Consider the following 21,642-nt stretch of genomic DNA (forward strand, 5'->3'; position numbering starts at 1 on the left):
GTTGGAAAGTAAGGGCATACTCATCATCAATCTTCCAGTTGACTACATCAGACCACTATAAGTGAGCATCACTGTGTAGTGTACTGAGTACATTGTAATCTGTTCACGTCTGTGACTGCCATCTGAGAACAAGTACAGTAAACTCTCGTGCAGCTACACTTTTGGCTAGCTAGATTGACACTTGACAAGTTTCAATTTGCGTGCACCTGGAGCCAAGCATTTGCTGGTGTTTTTTGGCAATCTACTGCTAATCAGTGCACTGGTGCGTGTCAAAAGTCCAAGTATCGTCAATTTGTGCGTGTGTTGGTTGAAGCTCTAGTGTGTTTCTTATTCGTATTGCATGGTTTCATGCCACTGCCATCTATTGGAACTCCTTGGAAGTACAGTACATACAGTATTGTTCTGTGCAGTGCCACGTAGCCCTGTCGAAACCGACAATTAGAGTGCGCCGTCTAACACTTTCCACTTGTTGTCGGTACATCAAAGCTGAGTGTTTAACAGTGAATGTACAACACCCTGTTGTGTTGCCACGTGGGCTTGGGTATAACAGAGGAAATGGCATAGATGTATCGAATGCTTTCATTTGATGGCTGCCACAGCCTGGTTTCAAAAGTCAAAAGTTTGTCTAGTGCATCTCGAGTGTTGTCAAGTTGTGCATCTGTGTGTTTCTGATTTGAGGTTTTGTGCTCCCACTATGTGCCTTAAAGTGTCCAGAGATAAAAGGGACCAAAAACCATAAAGGACTCAGTCGAGTGTCTGTAAAAAGAACACTGAACGTGACTACGGGCACAAAACATAAAACGAATGTGATCTTGTTGGAAAAAGAGCTTCACACTTTGCAGAGAATTGATGCTGGTGAGCCACCCACAAAAGTTGCTGCAGAGTAGGAGTACAATTACTGATCGGAAGACAAATCGATCAGGAATTGAAAAATTTTGTTCCATCCAAGCATTGGGCAGCGCAGTGAAATCTTGAAAAACAATGAGAAAAGGTGCACATCCTCAGTTAGAAGAGGCATTATTTTTGTGGCACGAATAAATAAGAGCCAAAGGTGTGTCAGTTTCAGGTCCTCTACTTTGTCAAAATGAGCTGATGAGTTGATTGAAGGAAAGAAGCAAGAATTCCTCGGAAGTAATGGCTGGCAGGATCGTTTCAAGAAGCGGCATGGCATTCATGAAATTGCCATCAGTGCCAAATCATTATCTGGGGATGAAGCTGCTACGCTGATTTTAAGAAGAAACTGCACACAATCATTGACAAAGGAGGTTATACTGGCAATCAACTTTACAAATGTGATGAAACTGAGTTGAATTACAAAGTGCTGCCAACGAAAACCCTTGCCTCTAAAGAAGAAGAAATGGCTTCCGGATACAAAAAAATCAAAGAAAGATTTACTGTCCTCACTTGCAGTAATGCCACTGGTAATCATAAACTGTGTCTTACTTTAATTGGCAAATCCAAAACACCAAGAGCATTTAGACACCAACCAACCAGCTTTGCCACTGAGGTACACGAATCAGTCTTAAGGCATGTATGAACAGTGCCATCTTCAGAGAGTGGTTCCAGGCAGAGTTTGTTCCAGCTGTAGTAAATTACATGGAAGGAAATGGACTTCCTTGAAAAGCGCTACTTCTTGTGGACAGTGCTCCTTATCACCCAGGTGATCTGCAAGATGGGGATATCAAAGTTGTATTTCTCCCACAAAATGTCACATCTCTATGTCAACCGATGGACCAAGGTATTCTTGAGGCGATGGAAAAACATTACAGACGCAAGATGCTGGAATACTTAATAGGTGTGATTGATGCTGCAGATGATTTTGTGGAAGCTCTTAAAAAAATCGATGTTTTAAGTGTCATTCATTGATTGCTGAAGCTTGGAATCTAATTCCTCCAGTTCCTCTTGTTAGGTCTTGGAAAAAACTCTTAGATCGTAAGGCAACCTAAGTGATGGGAAGGAGGAGGCAACACCGAAACTCAAGCTGACATAATTTTGGTGAATTTACTGGAGAAGCTGGTTGTAAAGACACACACTTCGAAGACATTGAAGAGTGGATGGAAAATGGCATTTTTTCATGTGACTGAGGATGAAATCGTCCAAATTGTGACCGATCATAAAGTGTCAGAAGACTATGTTTCTGATGATGAATCAGAGAAAAATATTCCTCACACATTCTGTTACGAAGTGATCCAAACTGCCCTGGAGTACATCAGCCAACAGGAGGAGACGATTTATCCTGAAATAGTTTGATTTCAACGTTGGAGATGTATTGTTGCAGCAATAGTTTCTCAAGCAAAAAAACAAAAAAAAAGACATTTGTGACTTCGTTACCAAAAAATAAACTCTAATGAAGCATCCTAGAACTTCTATGTCCATAACTTAAAAAGTTTTTTTTTTTTTTTTTTTACTTTTCTTGAAAGTTCCTCTGGACAGACTTTTCGTTCCTTTGAGTAATCTCTAGATTTGTTTCGTAATTTTGTTCAGTAGTTTATTTTTTATTCAAAAGAGCAGGTAATAAAATTAAAACTCCTGTTTTTTCCTGCTGCCAAATAAGGGAGATTTTTTTCTGTAAGAATGCAAAATAAACGAGCTTTGTTATACAGCATTTAAAAACTTTGAGTTTTCAATCATAGTTTGGTGCCTTTTTAACATGTCAACACAATTTTTTCAGTAAAAAAGTGCAGGGTTATTTGCAACCGTATCAGAAACGTTTTACATACCCTACACACATTTTACGATCGTATTTCGCAATATTGACACAATTTGAAGTGTTCACATGTGAAAACAGGGGGACTTTGATTTATCTGAAATTTTCGTTATCGGAACCGGCCACCGTCCTGATCATTTTGGATAAACAGGAGTTCACTGTAATAGACTCCTTGCAACATGCTGTGTCATACAGCTAGGAGCAGCCAGACTGGAATTGCCATCCTGCGCATAGGCTGCCATTAACACCCAAGCAAATGACTGCGTGTGAAGTGGTGCCATGATCGAGAAGTATGGACTGCTAATGAATGGTGTCACATTATGTTCACTAATGAGTCCCAGTCCTGCACTGCTCCAAATGACTATCGTGAAGTTTGACAGTGACCCGGGGAGATTGGGAGAGGTCCCATTCTTCCACATTTTGGGGGGGGGGGGGGGGTGTCACAAAGGAGTCCCATGGTGTGGGGAGCCATTGGGTATGACTTCAAGTCACGGCTTGTAATGGCCGAGGGAACTCTGATGGTACAGCAGTGTGTAATAGTATTGTGGTACTATTTTTCAACAGGCCAGTGCTTGTCCACATGTAGTATGTGTCTCTTTAAATTGTCTGCGTGATGTTGATATACTCCTGTGGCCAGCAAAATCCCCATATCTGTCCCCGATAGAACATTATGGGACCAACATGGACGTCAACTCCGTCCCACTACCTGTATCCATGATTGCAATGTCCAGTTACAACAGTTGTGGATCACCTTTCTCAGGAGGGTATGCAGCAGCTTTACGACATCCTCCCGCACTGTCCAAGCCAGACAGGGTGCATTTCTGTATTGATAAGTGGGCTCAAACTGATAAGTTCTGTGTAAATTTGACTCTGTTTTGTTATCACTGAAATAACATCACATATCCTCTAAATTCGCTATGTTTCAATTTGTTTTCTCCCCACCTTCTGAGTGTCTCACTTTTTTTCAAGCATTGTAATTTAAGACAGACATAAGAATATGAAAATGGGATGGCATATCACATTGCTATTCAACTATGCCCCTAAGAAAATTGTAAGGTAATGGAGAAGAGCAGGTGCACTATTACACTGACTAGAACGTAAACTTAAAGATAGAATTATATTGTGTAACCTATACCGATGACATAATACTAATTGACAAAAACATCACTGATGTGCTAAAGCAATTTGAAATATTAAGGGAGCAAGCTAGGAAAATTGGACTACTAATTTCACCTGGAGAAAAAATTCTTGGCTGATACCAAAATGGCACTAGTTGAACTTATATAGGCAACGACATAGTATTTGGTGTTAAAGAGTTTAAATAATTAGGTGAAAAAGACCACTGAACATCATAATGAAAAGAAGGCCATAGAATCCAGACTTCAGAAAATACAAACTGTCTCTCAGTTAACTAAAAGTATTTTTCCTGGAACTTTAAAATCTAACATTGTACAACAGTGATCAAATTAGAATTTCTTTATGCATGAGAGAGACTCTTTGTCCAACACAAGACATGAAAACAGCAAACTGAATTAGAAGAATGTAAAACTGTAGTAAAAATCTTAGGTCCAAGAATAAAAGATGGAACACATCACACAGAACCCAGCGTGAAATCTCCAGGCAAATTCCAAAAAACTCTTGTTACAATGTGTCTCCAAAGACTCCAACTTGTGGGACATACAGAAAGAATGTATCCAAACAGGCAGCTCATTGGATTCCCACATACTTGAAAAATAAGATCCAACTGATGAAAACAAACAGGAAGAGACCTTAAGAAATTGGAATCACTACATTTCCAGTATTCTGATGTAGTGATGAGTCACACAGAGTGCAGTTTCACAGTAGCTTGATCGATGCTTGTACTTGTGTATGTAGTATATGCAAGTGCGTACAGCGTCTATTCTGGTGTACTCACAATATGCTAATTTAGTGGCTGAGCAGTAAACCGGATCCCTACTCGGTTCCAGTGTGCTGTGCTAATTATTCTTCTTCACTTGACATTTATGCTTGGAGCTGCAAGAGAGGTCATTTTCCAGATAGTGCCACAAAAACAACAAATTCTCAGATATCAGTTTAACTTACACTCTTCAACATCATAGACAACATTTCACATTAATATGTTGCAGAACACTAGATTAGTGTTAAAATTGCCAGAGTAAACATTGTTCTCCATGTGACAGATTGTCACCCAACGTCCAAAATAGATAAATTTTATATCTCTGCACAGAGAAGCAGCTGGTTGCTCATTGTCATCTGTGGTGCTAATCAATGGGTCGAGCTCGTTGCTGGCACAGTGCCACCACAGAGTAAGTGGCCCCTCATCCCAGCAGGTGGCGATGTTTTAACACCCGTATAGCTCCCCAGACTTACCACGTCTGTGGATAACTCCGTCTCTGCACAGAACTTCCCACATTTCCCACACAGTGGGCCATAGTGCCTTTTACACACAATAAATCTTCAAACTTATTTCATTGGCTAAGTTAAAATTCGAGTGTGACATGCTATTTCGTAAAAAATAGCAAACGGTAGACATGGATGTTATTGTGACTCTTTCCTAAGGCAACATTTGTGTATTACACTTGTAGAAGTGCACTGCAACATAAAACAGTAGACCATAAGTTCAAACAATGGAAACTCCAGGTTGGAATATCAGCAGTGTAGGAAAAGATAGAGTGCTAATTACCATAAAGATGGCACGTTAAAATGCAGACAGGCACACTTAAGACACTTACACATAAGCTTTTGGCCACAACCTTCATCAGAAAAAGAAATAGAAATACACACCATTCATTCACACAAGCAAGCGCACCTCACACACACATGACCGCCAACTCCGACAGCTCAGACCAGAATGCTAGTCTGTAAGTTTGCTACACAATAAAATAATTATTCTGAGCTACAAAAAAATGGATTCAAAGAACTAAACTGCTTGAAGAAAAAAAAGGGAAGCTCCCTGAAGCAACGTAGTTTCACGAGTGTGCATACCAGTGGTAAATTATGAGAGTCGCAACTCTCTGAAATGGATACAAAGGCCACCAGATTGCATTAGCTTTGTTTGTGTCTGGGATTGTTACCATGAATGGTAGGAGCTATAAGAGATGTGAAGAGTGTAAGATGTTGAGTGATCCCTGTGAAGGACACAGATGCCCTGTACTTCTGTGAGTCAGCATTATCAGCACATAACAAAATTTGAAGGGGCCTAATTGTGTGTCTCCATTTGCCAGGCTGATTGAATTATGCAATATGCAGATTTGTGAGACATTCAGACATGGTAGTGGCCCCATGTTGGACTGCTTGGGAACGTAAGGGCGGCGTGCTTGTCAGCAAGCTTCCAGTTGACCGTGTCTGACGAGCCCATGGGAGAATCGCTGTAATGTACGCCGAGCACATTGTAACCCTTTCACACCTGCACCTGTCATGTGATCAGCAGTGAGTCACATTCTGCAAGACCCGCAATGACAGTTGTCAGTGAGTATGACAACGACATAGGGAGAGGGCATGTGGGGCAGCATCGGATATGACTTCAGGTCACTCTGACAGCACAGCAGTATGTCATGGACATCCTACATCCTCATTTGCTACCTCCATGTCCAACGGAGTTACAAGAGACAGAGCAGTGAAAACATATCCAGTTGTTGACTCACAAAACGGTTTTGAGCTGTGACGCATGTAGTCTCAAGTGAATCATTCATACAAAAAGAAAAGAAGAAGAAGCTAAAGTCAGAATGTGAAAAAATTGGAGAATGGAATAGATATTTGAAGACTTCACACTTGAAACTCCCAGTTTTCCTATTGTGAAAGTACCTTTGTGACCATATGCATTTCACTGACGATAAACTTTCTTTCTCCCCCTGGGTCTTGGCTCCATATTTTTTCATCCAGTTGAGTCATAATACTTGCATAGTATTTGTGAGGTATTGTTTCAGTCTTGCAAGCTAATCTAAAATACAATCCCTTTTGCATCCTAGAAAACAATGACCACTCTTTCTCTCCGATGAAGTCACCTTGGCTATTTTTGTGCAACTGCTGTTTCATTTCATCCACGGGAACAGATTGGTGCATAGAATCAGTTGTGTGTCAGATTGTCCCAAATTGTTTTTCACATTAGGTTGTAGTCAGGCTTCAACAGACATGCCACTCACTTTCTGGTACAGCCACGGCATCAGCTGGTTTGCACATCTTTTTAATTACTGATCTTGCAATATCACACTGTGTTCTTTCTCAGCATTTTCATATTTGATTGTAATTCTAGGAAGTTTGTTCATGAGTCATCTTACAGACATATGCCACATATGAATTCAGCCACCCATTCCTTAACTGTTGACTATGAAGGAACTCTCCCCATGAACCATGGACCTTGCCGTTGGTGGGGAGGCTTAAGTGCCTCAGTGATACAGATGGCCGTACCGTAGGTGCAACCACAACGGAGGGGTATCCGTTGAGAGGCCAGACAAACATGTGGTTCCTGAAGAGGGGCAGCAGCCTTTTCAGTAGTTGCGGGGGCAACAGTCTGGATGATTGACTGATCTGGCCTTGTACCATTAACCAAAACGGCCTTGCTGTGCTGGTACTGCGAACGGCTGAAAGCAAGGGGAAACTACAGCCGTAATTTTTCCCGAGTACATGCAGCTCTACAACTTGACTAGAAGAAGAGATCGGTTGGTAGGACATGTTTTGAGGCATCAAGGGATCACAAGTTTAGCATTGGAGGGCAGTGTGGAGGGTAAAAATCGTAGAGGAAGACCAAGAGATGAATACACTAAGCAGATTCAGAAGGATGTAGGTTGCAGGAGGTACTGGGAGATGAAGAAGCTTGCACAGGATAGAGTAGCATGGAGAGCTGCTTCAAACCAGTCTCAGAACTGAAGACCACAGCAACAACAACATGAATGAACTGACTCCTAATAAGTAAGATGATGCCTGTAGAAAAGTACAGCAAAACAGTAATCTCAAAAAAGGACAGGATAGACAGTACATTCTGTAGGACATATTAAAAATGATTGGTAAAAGAGACTTGCCGTGTTAAATGCAGCTTTTGATTACATGATAATTGAATTGGATAGATAAACAATCTACTCGCTAAGTGGCGGCAGAACACACACATAAAAGAAGATTATTATTAGGCGAGCTTTCAGAGCCAGTAGCTCATTCTTCAGGCAGAAGGGTTGAAGTGGAAGGAAGAGGGGTGAAGGATAGGTCTAGGAAAAAGGGTAGATTTTGAGAAAGTTACCCAGAACTGCAGATCAGGGGAGACTTTCCAGATGGGATGAGAAGGAAAGACTGATTCCACATCTACATACATACTCCACTAGCCACCATATGGTGCATGGCAGAAGGTACCCTGTCTCACTACAATAGTCTGAATAAAATTACTTGACAGTTGACATCAATCACTTGCTGCAACAATGTTGCCACATTGGCTACCAGCAACCGTTTGGTTACAGGTGACAACAAACAAGCGGCTCACTTCACAAATTATGTTAAATGTTTAACACAGAGCAATTTTTCTGGTGGCTGGTGCAAGGTATGTCAGAAATGTTGGATACTCTGTCGACTATTGATTTAAAGTGACCAGTGACTGAACTGGGGCAGACAACCCGTTTTGTATCCCTGACTGTAAACTTGTGTCCTAACCCAGCTGAGAAAATTGTGGTCAACAGTCTGCAGCAGTACTAATATCACTATCGCTTTGTTCATGGCGATTAAAGCTAACCCTTAAGGGTAAACTCAAGACAACAAAAACTCAGTTTCAGGGCTGAAAGCAAATTGAAATTTCTCCGTGTCATTTGTTACCTGTAACTATCCTTACACTAGCTGCACATGCTGCCATGTTAGAAACCAGTGAACAGTCCGTGTGGGCCCTTAGTCGTGGATTATAGATGACTGAGGCAGATTCCAAATGAAGAAATAATGACAGGAAGAAAAATAAGACCAAATAGAACAGTCAAAACAATGATGAAAAATGATGCAGCAAAGTATTAAAAATAAAAAAAAATACATTTAAACCAATTAATTGAATGAAAATAATAATCACACTCATTTGGTTAGATTTAGAAATAAAAATTTTGCTACAATGATGAGATTCGAACCTACGACATGCTACACATTAGCTTAATCTGCCAACCATTGTGCTATGCCACAGCACTGCATGAAGTATTTATATATGTGAATGTAGTGACCCTAAAAATTTCAGTTTCACGCAGTGTAGTGAAAAGCTTATCTAATGTAACATGATCTCTGTGAATATGATAACTATAAGTATGATACTGAATTACACCTTGTGCTGATTTATTCGGTAATGTTTGGTTAGTGCTATGAATGAAATGTGTGTCTTTCATTAGCATTGTTAATGTGTGTTGTTTTTGGTGTAGTTATCGCGTGTCATGAAATACATAATAAAAGTGTTGGGCTCATAATTCGGGATACAAATACATCAAGAAAGAATGCTGAACCAGGAATTGGAAGTGACTGGCCAATTTTGGTGGAGTTTGGCAACAGCAGACAGTTCAAGTGTGACACTGACAACTCTTATTGACGTTTGAAGTGCCAACTATCAAGTAATTTTAATTCGACTGTAGTCAGTTCCTTTCCCGTTCCATCTGCCAATCGAGTGGGGAAAAAGTGAATGTCTATATGCCTCTCTATGAGTCCTAATTTCTCGTCTCTTATCTTCATGGTCCTTATGCGTAATGTATGTTGGTGCAAGCAGAATTGTTCTGCAGTCAGCACAGTGTTCCTCAAAATCCCTCCAGGGATTCCCATTTGAGTTCCAGAAACATCTCCATAATACTTGTATGTTGTTGTTTCAACCTACTGTTAACAAATCTAGTATCCTGCCTCTGAAATACCTCAATGTCTGCTTTAATTCGACCCCTTGTGGATCCCAGACACTCAAACTGTACTCAAGAAGAGATCACACTAGCACCCTATATGTGATGTCCATCACAGCTGAGCCACACAAGTAAAATCCACCCAACAAACGAAAGATGATTATTCACCTTCCCTACCATGACCCTCACAAGTTTGTTCCATTTCATATCACATTGCAAAGTTATGTCCAGATATTGAAACAATATGACTTCTTCATTCATGACACTACTAATGCTGGATTCTGGCACTATGGATTTGTTTTTCCGACTCATTTGCAGTAACTTATATTTTTCTACATTTAGGGTTAGCTGTCATTTATGGCACAAACTGGGAACTTTGTCCAAGTCATCTTTTATCCTCCTAAATCACTCAACAATGACACCTTCCATACACCACAACATCATCAGCAAACAACCATAGATTACTGTCCACTTTGTCCATCAGATCAGTTATGCACATAGAAAATATGAGTAATAGCGCTCCTATCACACATCCCTGGAACGATCCTAATGATACCCTAGTCACTGATGGACACTCACCATCGGGATAATGTAGTGGGTTCTATTACTTCAGAAGTCTTTGAGCCACTCACATGTCTGGGAACCTATTCCATGTGCTTGTACCTTTGTTAAAAGTCTGCAGTGAGGCACTATGTCAAATGCTTCTCGGAAATCAAGAAATATGGAATCTGGGTTTGTGAATTTTGTGATGGCAAACTTAGAGGAGCAATGCATCTGCATTAAATTTTGCGTGAAACTCAAGAAAACCTTTACAGAGATACACCAAATGATGCAGGGAGCCAATAGCGATGAGTGCTTAAGCCATACTCGGTGTTACGTATTATTCACACATTTTAAAAATGGCTTTACAAAAGTCAAAAATGATCCTTGTTCAGGACACTCTTAGATGTCCTCTGATGACGCTTGTGTCAGGAACGTCGACGAAATTGTGTGTGCCAGTCGAAGATTCACTGTCCGAGAGATTGTAGAAGAATGTAACATTTCAATTGGATCATGTTATGAAATGACACAGCATCTTGGAATGCATTGTGTTGCCGCCAAGTTCATTCCACGGCTCATGAGTCAAGACCAAAAAAACTTTTTGGATCTCACAAAAGAGAATGAGATGTTCCGTGTGAGAATAGTATGACCCCTGCAGACTTCTTTTTATTTCCAAAGTTGAAAAGGATGAAGTTTTGCAATGGAAGATGAGATAAAAGAAAATTCGCAGACGGCACTTTATGCGACCCAGCAAAAGGTGTGTCAAGACTGCTCCTGGAAGTGGAAATGATATTGGGAGCAGTGTATCAATTGTGGAGGAGAGTATTTCGAAGGAGACAATCCGTAGTAACTAAAAGATAAGCATAGAAAATTTTGTGGACAAAGTTCTGGAATTTTTTGAACAGACGTCGTATGACAAAAGAGCATGCTGAGTTGCCCATGAGCGATGCTTTGTACTGATTTGTGGACATAAACTTATTGGTCTCTATGAAACTGATTAGATTCAAACCCAGAATATGTTCAAGAATTCTGCAGCAAACTGATGTTACGGGTATTGGTCTGTAATTTCGTGGGTCTGTTCTTTTGCCCTTCATATATACAGGAGACGCCTCTGTATTTTTTTCCCCAGTTGCTTAGGTCTTTCTGCTGGGTGAGAGATTCACAATAAATACAAGCTAAGTAAGGGTCCAGTGCCATATAGCACTTTTTGTAAAACCAAATTGAGATTCCATCTGCAACTGGCGACTTATTTGTTTTTAATTATTTCAGGTGTCAGGGATGCTTACGAGGGTGGTTTGAAAAGTTCTTGAAACAGAATAGAAAAAAAGTACTTATGTCACTGAAACTTTTTTGTTTTCCAATGTACCCTGCTTGTAGATTAATTCACTTGGTCCAACAGTGTTCCAATACCTTGATCCCATCTCGACAATGATTTTCCTCCAGGCCTACAAAATAGTTGTCAACTCAGGCTACCAATTCTTCATTTAAGTGAATCTTCATCCACAAAGAAAAATTTTCTGTTTAGGGAAGAGGCATGTGTGGCAACAGTTCATACCTTAGTTTGTGTAATTTTACCATGGCGATGGCACACGCGTGCGAGCGTGCATTGGCTTGATGCTAGATGACTTTCTTCCTTATTAAACCTGGCCTTTTTCGTATACCTTTTGTTGTAATTTGTCCAGAAGGTTAGCATAATATTCTCCAGTAATTGTTTGCCCAGTGGGGAGACAATGTACAAACAGAATCCCCTTCTCATCCCAGAACACTGATGCCATGATCTTCCCAGCTGAAGGAATTTGGTGGCGCATCCCAGAACACTGACGCCAAGTCCTTCCCCGCTGAAGGAGTTTGGCGGCAGAGATTCAGCATGTTTCCACTGCTTTGATTGTTGCTTTGTCTCTGGGGTATAGTAGTAAACCAAAGTTTCTTCGTGGTCACAAAACAGCACAAAAGATCTTGTTTGTTTCTCCTAAAACAGGCCAAACATTGTTGTGATATGTCCATTCTCATGCGTTTTTGACCCAGCGTCAAGAGTCGCGGCACCCATCTTGTGAATACCTTTCAGATACATCTGGCAAGCGTGAGCAATTTCATGCCCTCTAAATTGGTGATCCTCCTTGATCATTATGCGCACTTTTGCAATGATTTCTAGAATAGTGACACATCTTGGCTGACCTATTCATGGATGATCATCATCTAAGCTCTCCTGACCAAATTTAAATTCATTTATCCACTTGGCAACAGTTGAAGACAAAGGAGCAGATTCCCCTGGTGTATTCTGGAAATCGGCATGAATGTCCTTCACTTTCATACCTTTCTTTATGAAGTAATTAATCACTGCTTGAATCTCGACCCCCCCCCCCCCCCCCCTGTACTGTCACGTCTTTGCAGATCACTACACAGGAACAACAACAGAGCCGTGTCACTGCCACAGCTCTCTTCCAAGAGCACTGACATGGCACGTGTTTACAGGCAACAGTCCAACGAATATCATGTGAACAACTTGTGCTAGCGCTGGCCTCTTGTGGTGATTGTTGTTAGGTGTCTTTGTGCTATTGTCAAATGACGGTATGTTTATATGATTCTCTTGCATGAATGATTTCTTGAATGCAAAATTTAAAACATTTATCTCCTACTGCCACACCAGACTGGTCAAGTGACTTGATGGAAAACTTTGACTCACTTAGTGATTTTACATAGGACAATAATTTCCCCTGCTTCTCAGCCAGATCTTTTGCTGAGGTATGACAGTGGTAGTAACCTTTCCTTGTTGGCATTTGGCATTCTCTTTTGAACTAAGAGTGCAGTAGCTTTTCCTTCCTCAGTATTTTCTGAATTTCATTGTTAAACCACAATGGCTGTTTTGCATCCATAATTCGTATACTAGGTACAGACTTGTTGAGAGTGCAATTCACGAACTATTTAAGCTTTGACCATAATCTCTCTACGTCCATCTTAATGGATCTAAGTGATGTCAGTTCTGTCTAAGTGAGATGCTAACATCTGCTTATCTGCTCTTTCTGGCATGAACATTTTCCTAGCTTTCTTGACTGATTTTTTAATTTTTGTAATCTTAGTTGCTATGATGTTATCATGATTATTAATCCCCATCTCTATGCTGAAGTCATTGATGATATGTGGCCTGTTTGTAACTACAAGGTCTAAGATATTTCCATTGCATGTGGCGTGCCAAACTAGGTGCTTAAGACAATTTTCGAAAACCACATTCAAAAGTGCTTCACAAGATTGACTGCACCCCCTGTAATAAAGGCATAGGCTACCATCTATACTCAGTAGGCTAAATTCACCTCCAACCAGTATTGCATGATCTAGGTATTTACATGCTACTGTCTGTATACTTTCTTTGAATGGCTCCAAAACTGTCATAGCAGAACCGGGTGGCTGATTAAAACATCCATTAATTAACATGATTTTACATAGACTTGTTATAGGCAACCAGATAACTTCACTGTCACAATCAGCTTTGACCTCAATAGAGACAATGGACACTCCCTCTCCTACAGTGTCTAACCTGCCTTTCCGATATACATTCCATTAATCACTAAATATGTCAGAGCTTTCTACTCTGGGCTTCAGCCAGCTCTCAGTCTCTGAGAATAATTTGAGTTGGAGACTTCCCTGGATGGCAGTAAATTCGGAAACTGTGTTACAAGTACTTTGACAACTGATAAAATTCTGACAATCTACACTGGAGTGAATTCAAAAGATAAACCTCAACCAACATTGAATGTATCTTGGTGATAAAGAGCCAAAATAAATAAATTGATGATTTTATTCCATTTCATCTGATTGAATGAAACACACACAGCATAACTACTCAGAAAACAACTATAGTGCGGATTACATTTACTATCATACATGTAGCACTCTGAGAACATTTCACCTTGTCATAGTAGTCCTGTGTTTTGGAACTAGGCAGTGCTTCATTTCACAAAGCGAAAGGAATGGCTTGTGTAAAAAAAAAAAAAAAAAAAAAAAAAAAAGAAGAGGAAATAGTGGTTGCTGGTGTTTTTAACACTATCATTCAATTTAGTTCCTATTGTGAACTTTGCAGCTGGGATATGTAACTGCTCTGAGACTGCTATTGATAATATCTTTATGAACAAATCTAGGGGAAAAAAGTCATATCACAAAACCAATAGTAAATGGACTATCTGATCACGACGTGCAGCATCTTGTGTTAAATGTTGAAACTTGTCAGGATAAAAAAATATTAAATCTGAGTACAGGAGGATAATAAATAAGCCAGAAATTGAGGAATTCAGGAAATTGCTCAAAGACATGAACTGTAGAGATGTTTACCTGACTCAAATGGAAAATGCAAAGCATTTATTAATAAAGTTACCTCCTCTTTTGAAAATTGTTTTCCCCTAAAGGTAACTCAAATCACACAGAAAAGTCAAAAGATAAACCATGGATTACACAAGGAATAAAGATATCATGTGGGGCAAAAAGGAGACTGTATCTACTATCTAGGAACATTTCTGATATTAGCATTGTAATGCATTACAAAGAATACTGCAAAATATTGAATCAAGTAATCCAGAAATCGAAGTAGCTTTATTAAGAGAAAAAGATAATTGTATCGGGCAACAAAATAAGAACTGTATGGGATATAGTGAAGACAGAGAGAAGTGGGGCCAAAAAGGAAGTGGAACAGATAGCTCTAAAAGTAAATGAGACTTTGGTAACAAGTGCATGTAGTGTTGTAAATCTCTTAAGCAACACTTAATTTTTGTTACTGACAGCTCGGGGTTATCAGGTTTGGTGAATGGTGCAATGGAGTATCTGGGATCAGTCTTTAAAGAACATCGTGTAGAACCTATTCGAGGAACTTTGAATTCCAACCATTGCTTCTCAGTATACTTACTCCTTAATGAAATTCGTTGCAAGTTATATATCTATATTTCCAACAAATAGCTCAATACATATTATCAATACTAGGAATAAGAAAAATCTACATAAAGACCTAAAATCACTTATGTTGGTCCAAAAGGGGGTCCAATATTCAGGAACACACATTTTCAATAAATTACCAGCAACCATTAAAAACTTGGTTTCAGATAAAGCACAGTTTAAACAGAGTTTGAATGACTTTTTGATAGGCAATGCCTTCTACTCTATAGATGAATATCCTAACAGAGACTGTTAGGCCAGCGTAAGTATAAATATGTTAGATTTAAGTTTTGACAGCACTTGGTTGCAACAGTCATTATTAGGTATTTTGTGTATGCTAAATTTATTAATAGTGCATAACAATGTTTCATTCTGACAGCGTATTAATTCTGTAAATATTAGCTTTTCCAGTTTACTGTATTGTATTCACCTATTTTGACAATCTCGTGACAAATGATCAGGGTAGTATTAATTATATTAAAATGTTTTGTGTTATACATTCTGACATGTTCCACACCCTCGAGAATCATCTCATTTTTTCGGTGTATGTAACGAAAACTGAATCAAATCAAATCCAATCACCATCTCTCGTCATGTAATAACTTCACTTCTTCTTCTTCCCTTGTCGTCTTCTGTTTTTCCAGTACTCGTCCATCTCCTCCTCATGTTTTTCCCCCTTTATTCTATTCGTGTTGTTCTCAATCCCCTATTTCTTCTGCATCGAAAGCCTTTTATTTTTATTTATTTATTTTTTTTATCGAGGTGAGTCTCTATGGACGGCGTGGTAACAACCGACTTCACTCTAGTGTCCAGGTCTTGTACTTGCTCCAGCTTTGACTTCCTGCCAGTATCTTCTGAGTCCCTCCAAGAAGTGCCTTTTTATGCCCTTCAGATAATGGTCCTGACTGTCTTTCGGATGTTGATGCCATGTTAAAACCTTGGTAGTTGGTCACCAATCTTCTAAATTTGTTCCTTTCAGGAATTTCTCTCTGAGACACCAATCTGCTTAAGATCTTTTTCACATTCTTTGAACCATCTCGGCCTCGTTTTCTTAGATAGGATGAAACTCTGTATTCTTTTTGTTAGTCGATCACCGTCCATTTTCATGAGATGACCATGAAATAACAATCATTTCTTCGTAATGGCTGCTGTGATAGGTTCTGTCTTGCTGCACGAGTCCTCATTTGCTCTCATTCGCCATTGTCCATCGACCCATCTATTACCTTAGGATTTTCCTTAATATCCTACACTCACGCTTTTCCAGCCACTCAGCTTGACCTTGTCTATTCGTGGTCAAAGTTTTGGATGCTTATAAGCCCTCAGGTTTTACAACTGTATTATAATGTTGGAACTTGGCCCATATACTCATAGACTTTTTGTTATAAGTATTCTTTGTCAGTTGGTATGCTTGGTCTAACTTCCTCATCCCGACAATTGCTTCTTCTTTTAATCCATTCTCCTGGTAGATGACTTCACCGAGATACCTGAAATTCTTAACTCATCCGATTTTTTTCCCAAGTTGGTTATCATCCATTCAGGTCCGTTACAGATGTTCATCATATATTTTGTCTTTTGAATAGAGATCTGGAGTCTAACTTTTTTCAACAATTTCTGACAGCCTATTTATCTTGTTGACTGCTGACTCTATGTTGTCAGCAAAAATGGCCAGGGCAGCCGCAAAATCTAAGCAGTCAATGCACACCCCTTTGTTCTTAGGACCAAGTCTGAACCACTCTTCATTTGTTTCTTCTTGGGCTAATAACTTTCTCCACTCTCGAATGACCTTTTCCAAGACACAATTGAAAAGGAGAGGTATAGTCCATCTCCTCGTCTTATGTCCGTTCTGGTTGTAAAGGGTTCAGATACCTCACCCATAAATTTAATTTTTGACACTGTGTTAGTAAGAGTTTGTTTGATCAGCTTTCTTGATGTATTATCCATCCCAAACTTTTCCAAAATATTCATTAATGCCTGTCAGTCGATGGAGTTATATACTTTTTGAAAATCAACAAACATGACCACATAGTTATTTCTTCCAGTTTTTTGGACCTGATGATGTTCTTCAGGCTAAAGATCTGTTCTGCGCAAGAATCGCCCTTTCGGAAACCAGCTTGATAGTCCCCAATCAGTTGGTTACAATGACCTTCTATTCTATTCTGTATCACTTTGGAGAGAATCTTATATGGAACAGATACTAATGAGGTACCCCTATAGTTATTGACATTCAATTTATCACCTTTTTTGTGTAGACGAAGGATTAAAGCTGACTACCATTCAGTTGGTATCATCCCAGCTCTCCAGATCTCCTCAAAAAGTTGGACTAGTATATCTAGAGTTTCATTATTTGCCAGCTTCAGTAGTTCCACCACTATTGAATCCTCTCCAGCTGCCTTATTATTCTTAAAGTTGTTGATGATCTCTTTGGTCTCCTCTTTACTAGATGGAGATGAGGGGTAGTTTGTGGATTGGGGCACATACACGGAATCTTTCTTTTGGTTCATCACAATTAAGTAGGTTTTCAAAGTAACAAGACATGATCATGCAGTTTTCTTTGTTGGTCAGGCCGAGTGTGGTGTGCGTACTGTAAGACCTTCAGTACACACACCATCAGATTATTTGACTTGTTGCTCTAACGAAGTAAGCGAGTGTCAGCAATATGTCTCGTGGTCTTATCATGGTGTGTTTATCTTCTGCCATTAGGTCAGTGGATAGAAATGCCACTTGCACGCTTAGAGTAGCAGATTGACGGTGACCAACTTTAAACAGAACTTGATTAATTTTCACACACATTTATTAAAATAATAACAAATATAAAAATTACTTAACTTGGTTCTGGATGCTATTTACAATTGACAATCTGAAGTTCTTTGGGATTGGTACGTTAATCTTATTCTCACATATATCTCAGATACTTGACAAAAGTGTCTATACATTTATCTTCATGGCTATGTACAGGAATATGGTAATCTTATTAGGCGCAGACTGAATCTTGACTATGGACTGGTACAGACAATTGTAGAACTCGACAGACTGGTACAGACTAATGCAGACTGGTACAGACTAATGCAGACTGGTACAGACTGGTGCAGACAAATGCAGACTGACTGATCGAAGGTCTTTACACTCGTTATAATACCTCGCACGTTCATGTATCACTGCGCGAGTGTTATGCGCAAGGAGAAAATGTTCTATGTTAGCAGCAATCTCATTGGCTGCGCTACATATTAATAAGTGGATCGGCGGAAGCAGAATTTGGTCCGTCTCTATGGCAGCGCCATCTCATAGTGTGGAGATGGACGAGCGCTGCGCCTTCGCTGTTGTGCTTAGCGGGGCGCACTCTAGTGGGAAATTTGTGTACGCGCTGAATATGCGGAACTATGTACACAACACTGAGCTTTCCATTTTCGTCTCTAAAACAAAAACTAGGGGCTTGGTATCCTTTCAAATTCGATTTGAACGTCTGATAGAAGTCTCTGACATTGTTTATCTGGAAACGCTGATCGATCTGTTCTAACTGCGGTTTCTCATGCAATTGCTTAGACCTTCATAGAGTTCTGGCTGCATATTTTCGAACTTCATGGAATACATCAAAATCATCAGGTCTCCTGGTAGAGTTCCACTTTTTCCATGCACTTGCTGTTTGGGCCACCACCTCGCCACAAACCTCATTCCTGATTCCTCTTTTTATCTGTCAGGATTGTAGTATTAGCTGCTTGTTGGATCATGGAGGCAATGTCTGCCCATTTATGGGATTCAACTGTCAGTTACTGGTGGCATTGTTCCAATATGTTTTGATTGATTTTGAGCTTCGCAATATCATATTTATGAATTTTATTTCCGGTTTTCACGGTCTTATTGAGAGGGATGAAATTAATTTTGATCTTGGAGAGGTGATGATCCTTTTAAATTCAGTATTTTATCTGTAAAAAGGTTTCTTTCTATTATTTCTGATTGTTTGATGTTGTTTCTTTCTTATTTCTGTAATCCATGCTATCATTGATTCCTTCTTCCAGAACTACTCATTCAGTATAGGTCTCTAAAAAAAGATTAATCTTCTTTTAGCCATTACTTCTGATATTTTCTCAAAATTTTTGTAGATCTCCTCATTACTTCTAATTTTCCAGCCATCTGTAGCTTGTATTGCAACCATTATTTTCTAATAATCCTCCTTTGAGGATCCTCTGTTCTGTCCAGCTTATAGTTCATGATTAGGCATCCTCATCCATATAAATATCCTGGTCATACCACTGTGGGATAGTGTTTTAGTTTTGTTTTTTTAGTTGTGCATTTCTTGTTGTAAATATCCTTTGTCAAATGATTTGCTCTCTCCAGTTTGCTGACTCTTGCATCTACTGTTAATTCTTCTAGTCCATTTTGTTGTACAGTTTGTCCAATATATTTAAATTTACTTACTAATGCTATTTTACATTTTTGTTTTTCTAAGAATGTTGATGCATTGTTTGAAATTGTCATCAATGTTGTTTTTTCAGCTGAAATTTTGGGACCAGCTCTCTTTGCTATTTCTTCCAAAAGATTTCTTTCAATAACTGTCTGTCAGATTTTTTGAAAGTATATCAGAATCATCTGCAGAAGCCAGGCAGTTTACCTTAATTCCACTTGTTATTCGTCCTAAAATTATTGGTTCAATTTTGTGATTTTTTTTTCTCCAAATTCCAGATACTTTCTATTTTTTCTAGAATGCAGTGTTACAGTAAAGGTGATAAACTGTCCCCTTGTCTAACACCAGTTTTTATTTCAAATGGTTGAGATACTTCTCCCATAAATTTAGCTTCAGTCATCCTATTTGCTATTGTTTTGACGATTATGTTTGCTTTAACACAAAATTCTTTGATGATTTTACCTATAGTTTCTCTGCCTACCAAATCAAATGTTTTCTTGAAACCAATACATGATACTATTATAGGTTTGGTTATTAGCAGTCTGTGGAGGATTACCGATTTTCTAATAAACATCTGCTCTGTGCAGGGTCTTCCCTTTCTAGAGCTCCTCGAGATTCTCCCAGTTATTTGTCTAAAGTTTCTACAACTCTGTCCGTAGAATTTTTGATAATATTTTGTATACCACTGGCAGAAGTGAGGCATCTCTGCCATTGTTGACATTTTGTGTCTCCCCTTTTTTTCATAGCTGTGGATTAATGCTTTCCATAATCTCTTCAGCTTTCCAAATGTTCTCAAACAGCAGTTGTAGATCATTTGTGTGTTCTGACTATTTCAATAATTTTGCTGTAGTGGAGTCTTCATTTGTTGCTTTGAAGTTTTGGAAGATTTGATGGCTTCATGAATTTATTGCTCTGTTAGTGGAAAATCTTCCTCCAGATGTTGTGGGACTGCTATTATATATTGCTACAATGTGCTGTTATTATTGTTGTTGTTGTTGTTGTTTGGTTGCCTGTTCTTCAGCACTTTCTTTCTGTTTCGTTTATCTATTTGCCGCCATTTTAGCCCATTTACCGGTATTTTCAGCTTGTTCTTCACTTATTTGACCTTTTGGTGGCTCCTCTTGAAGAGATCTTATTTCTCGGCATTTAAAATTACATCATCTGCTGCTCTTTCGCAACTGAATTTCATCATGTCCATCTTCCTTGACTCAAGATCCTGAATTTTCATCCTTAATTCTTGAACAGTCTCATTTCTCTTTTTACGTTTTCCAGATGAAGAAACTTTTGGTCCTCAAAGCTAAGATTAGTATCAGTTTTTTTATTTGTTTCTGCCTATGGCTGCTATATCTCTTTAGTTAGAATATTTTCTCTCTCTGTATTTGATTATAGTCTAAGTCTGAATATTTTTATAAGTACATTTATTGCTGTAGCATTGAGTAAAATAAATTGTATTGCACTGCCTGTAGCATGTAGCACCATTTTGACTGTTAGTCCTCTTGCTGTGCAAAAAGTAGCTTTGATGATTACTTAATGCAAGTATTTTGTAAGAGCTGTGGAACGGTTAGTATCTGTTTATATTTTTCTGATTAATTCAAGCTCGTCAATGCACATCCTGTGTTAAGGAAATATTTGAACTGAATTTACTGTGTGTTAAATATAAGCAGTGGATCCATTGCGGTAGTCTTTTTGGTAGAAATATGTCAAGGTGAACAAAACAGGAGATGGTGAAGGAAGAGAGGGAAAAGATCAACATTTGCTTCTCATCAGCAATATAACTGGGTTGCAACATTCAGTGAAAATTATCTGTGACAGGAAGTTGTCAGAAATACATTTTTTGAAGAAACTTTATGTTTGTATAAGCATTTATTAAATTTAAAAAGTTGGATTTCATCTGTTAATACAAAAGATAATGTTTTGCATTGCAGGCATGATGAACCTGTCAAAGATGAAGAATCGGCCAATGATTCTTATTGGAGGATAACAGTATGTATAACTTAAACTTGAGATTCTTGAAAATAAAGCTAGTCAGTATTTCTTAACAGTACTGATTTAAATATATCTAAAAGATCGCTGTTACCTAAATGAAAGTTGACGAGCAAAGTCTTAGTGGACATTTGTATAAAATTGTCATAGGTGTTATTTACAAGAAGAGTAAATAGTTTCAATAGGAATGTGGTGAGACATTTAACAAATGTCATGACCACACATTAATAGGACCTTATAACACTACCATTATGATATTAGTATGC

The 21,642-nt window shown here is 38.9% G+C and overlaps 1 protein-coding gene across 1 annotated transcript in view; it reads left to right on the top strand.

Moving 5' to 3' along the window:
* LOC126416522 (molybdenum cofactor biosynthesis protein 1-like) overlaps positions 1-21,398 on the top strand; it is a 63,696-nt gene extending 42,298 nt beyond the window's left edge. The window contains exon 7 of the mRNA XM_050084267.1: positions 21,319-21,398. Within this exon, the coding sequence (XP_049940224.1) occupies positions 21,319-21,374 (56 nt within the window). The 3' untranslated portion in view covers positions 21,375-21,398. The remainder of the gene's footprint in view (positions 1-21,318) is intronic.
* The last annotated feature ends 244 nt before the right edge of the window (positions 21,399-21,642 follow it).

The sequence above is a fragment of the Schistocerca serialis genome, chromosome 8 (assembly GCF_023864345.2).
Source record: "Schistocerca serialis cubense isolate TAMUIC-IGC-003099 chromosome 8, iqSchSeri2.2, whole genome shotgun sequence".
Lineage (NCBI taxonomy): Eukaryota > Metazoa > Arthropoda > Insecta > Orthoptera > Acrididae > Schistocerca > Schistocerca serialis.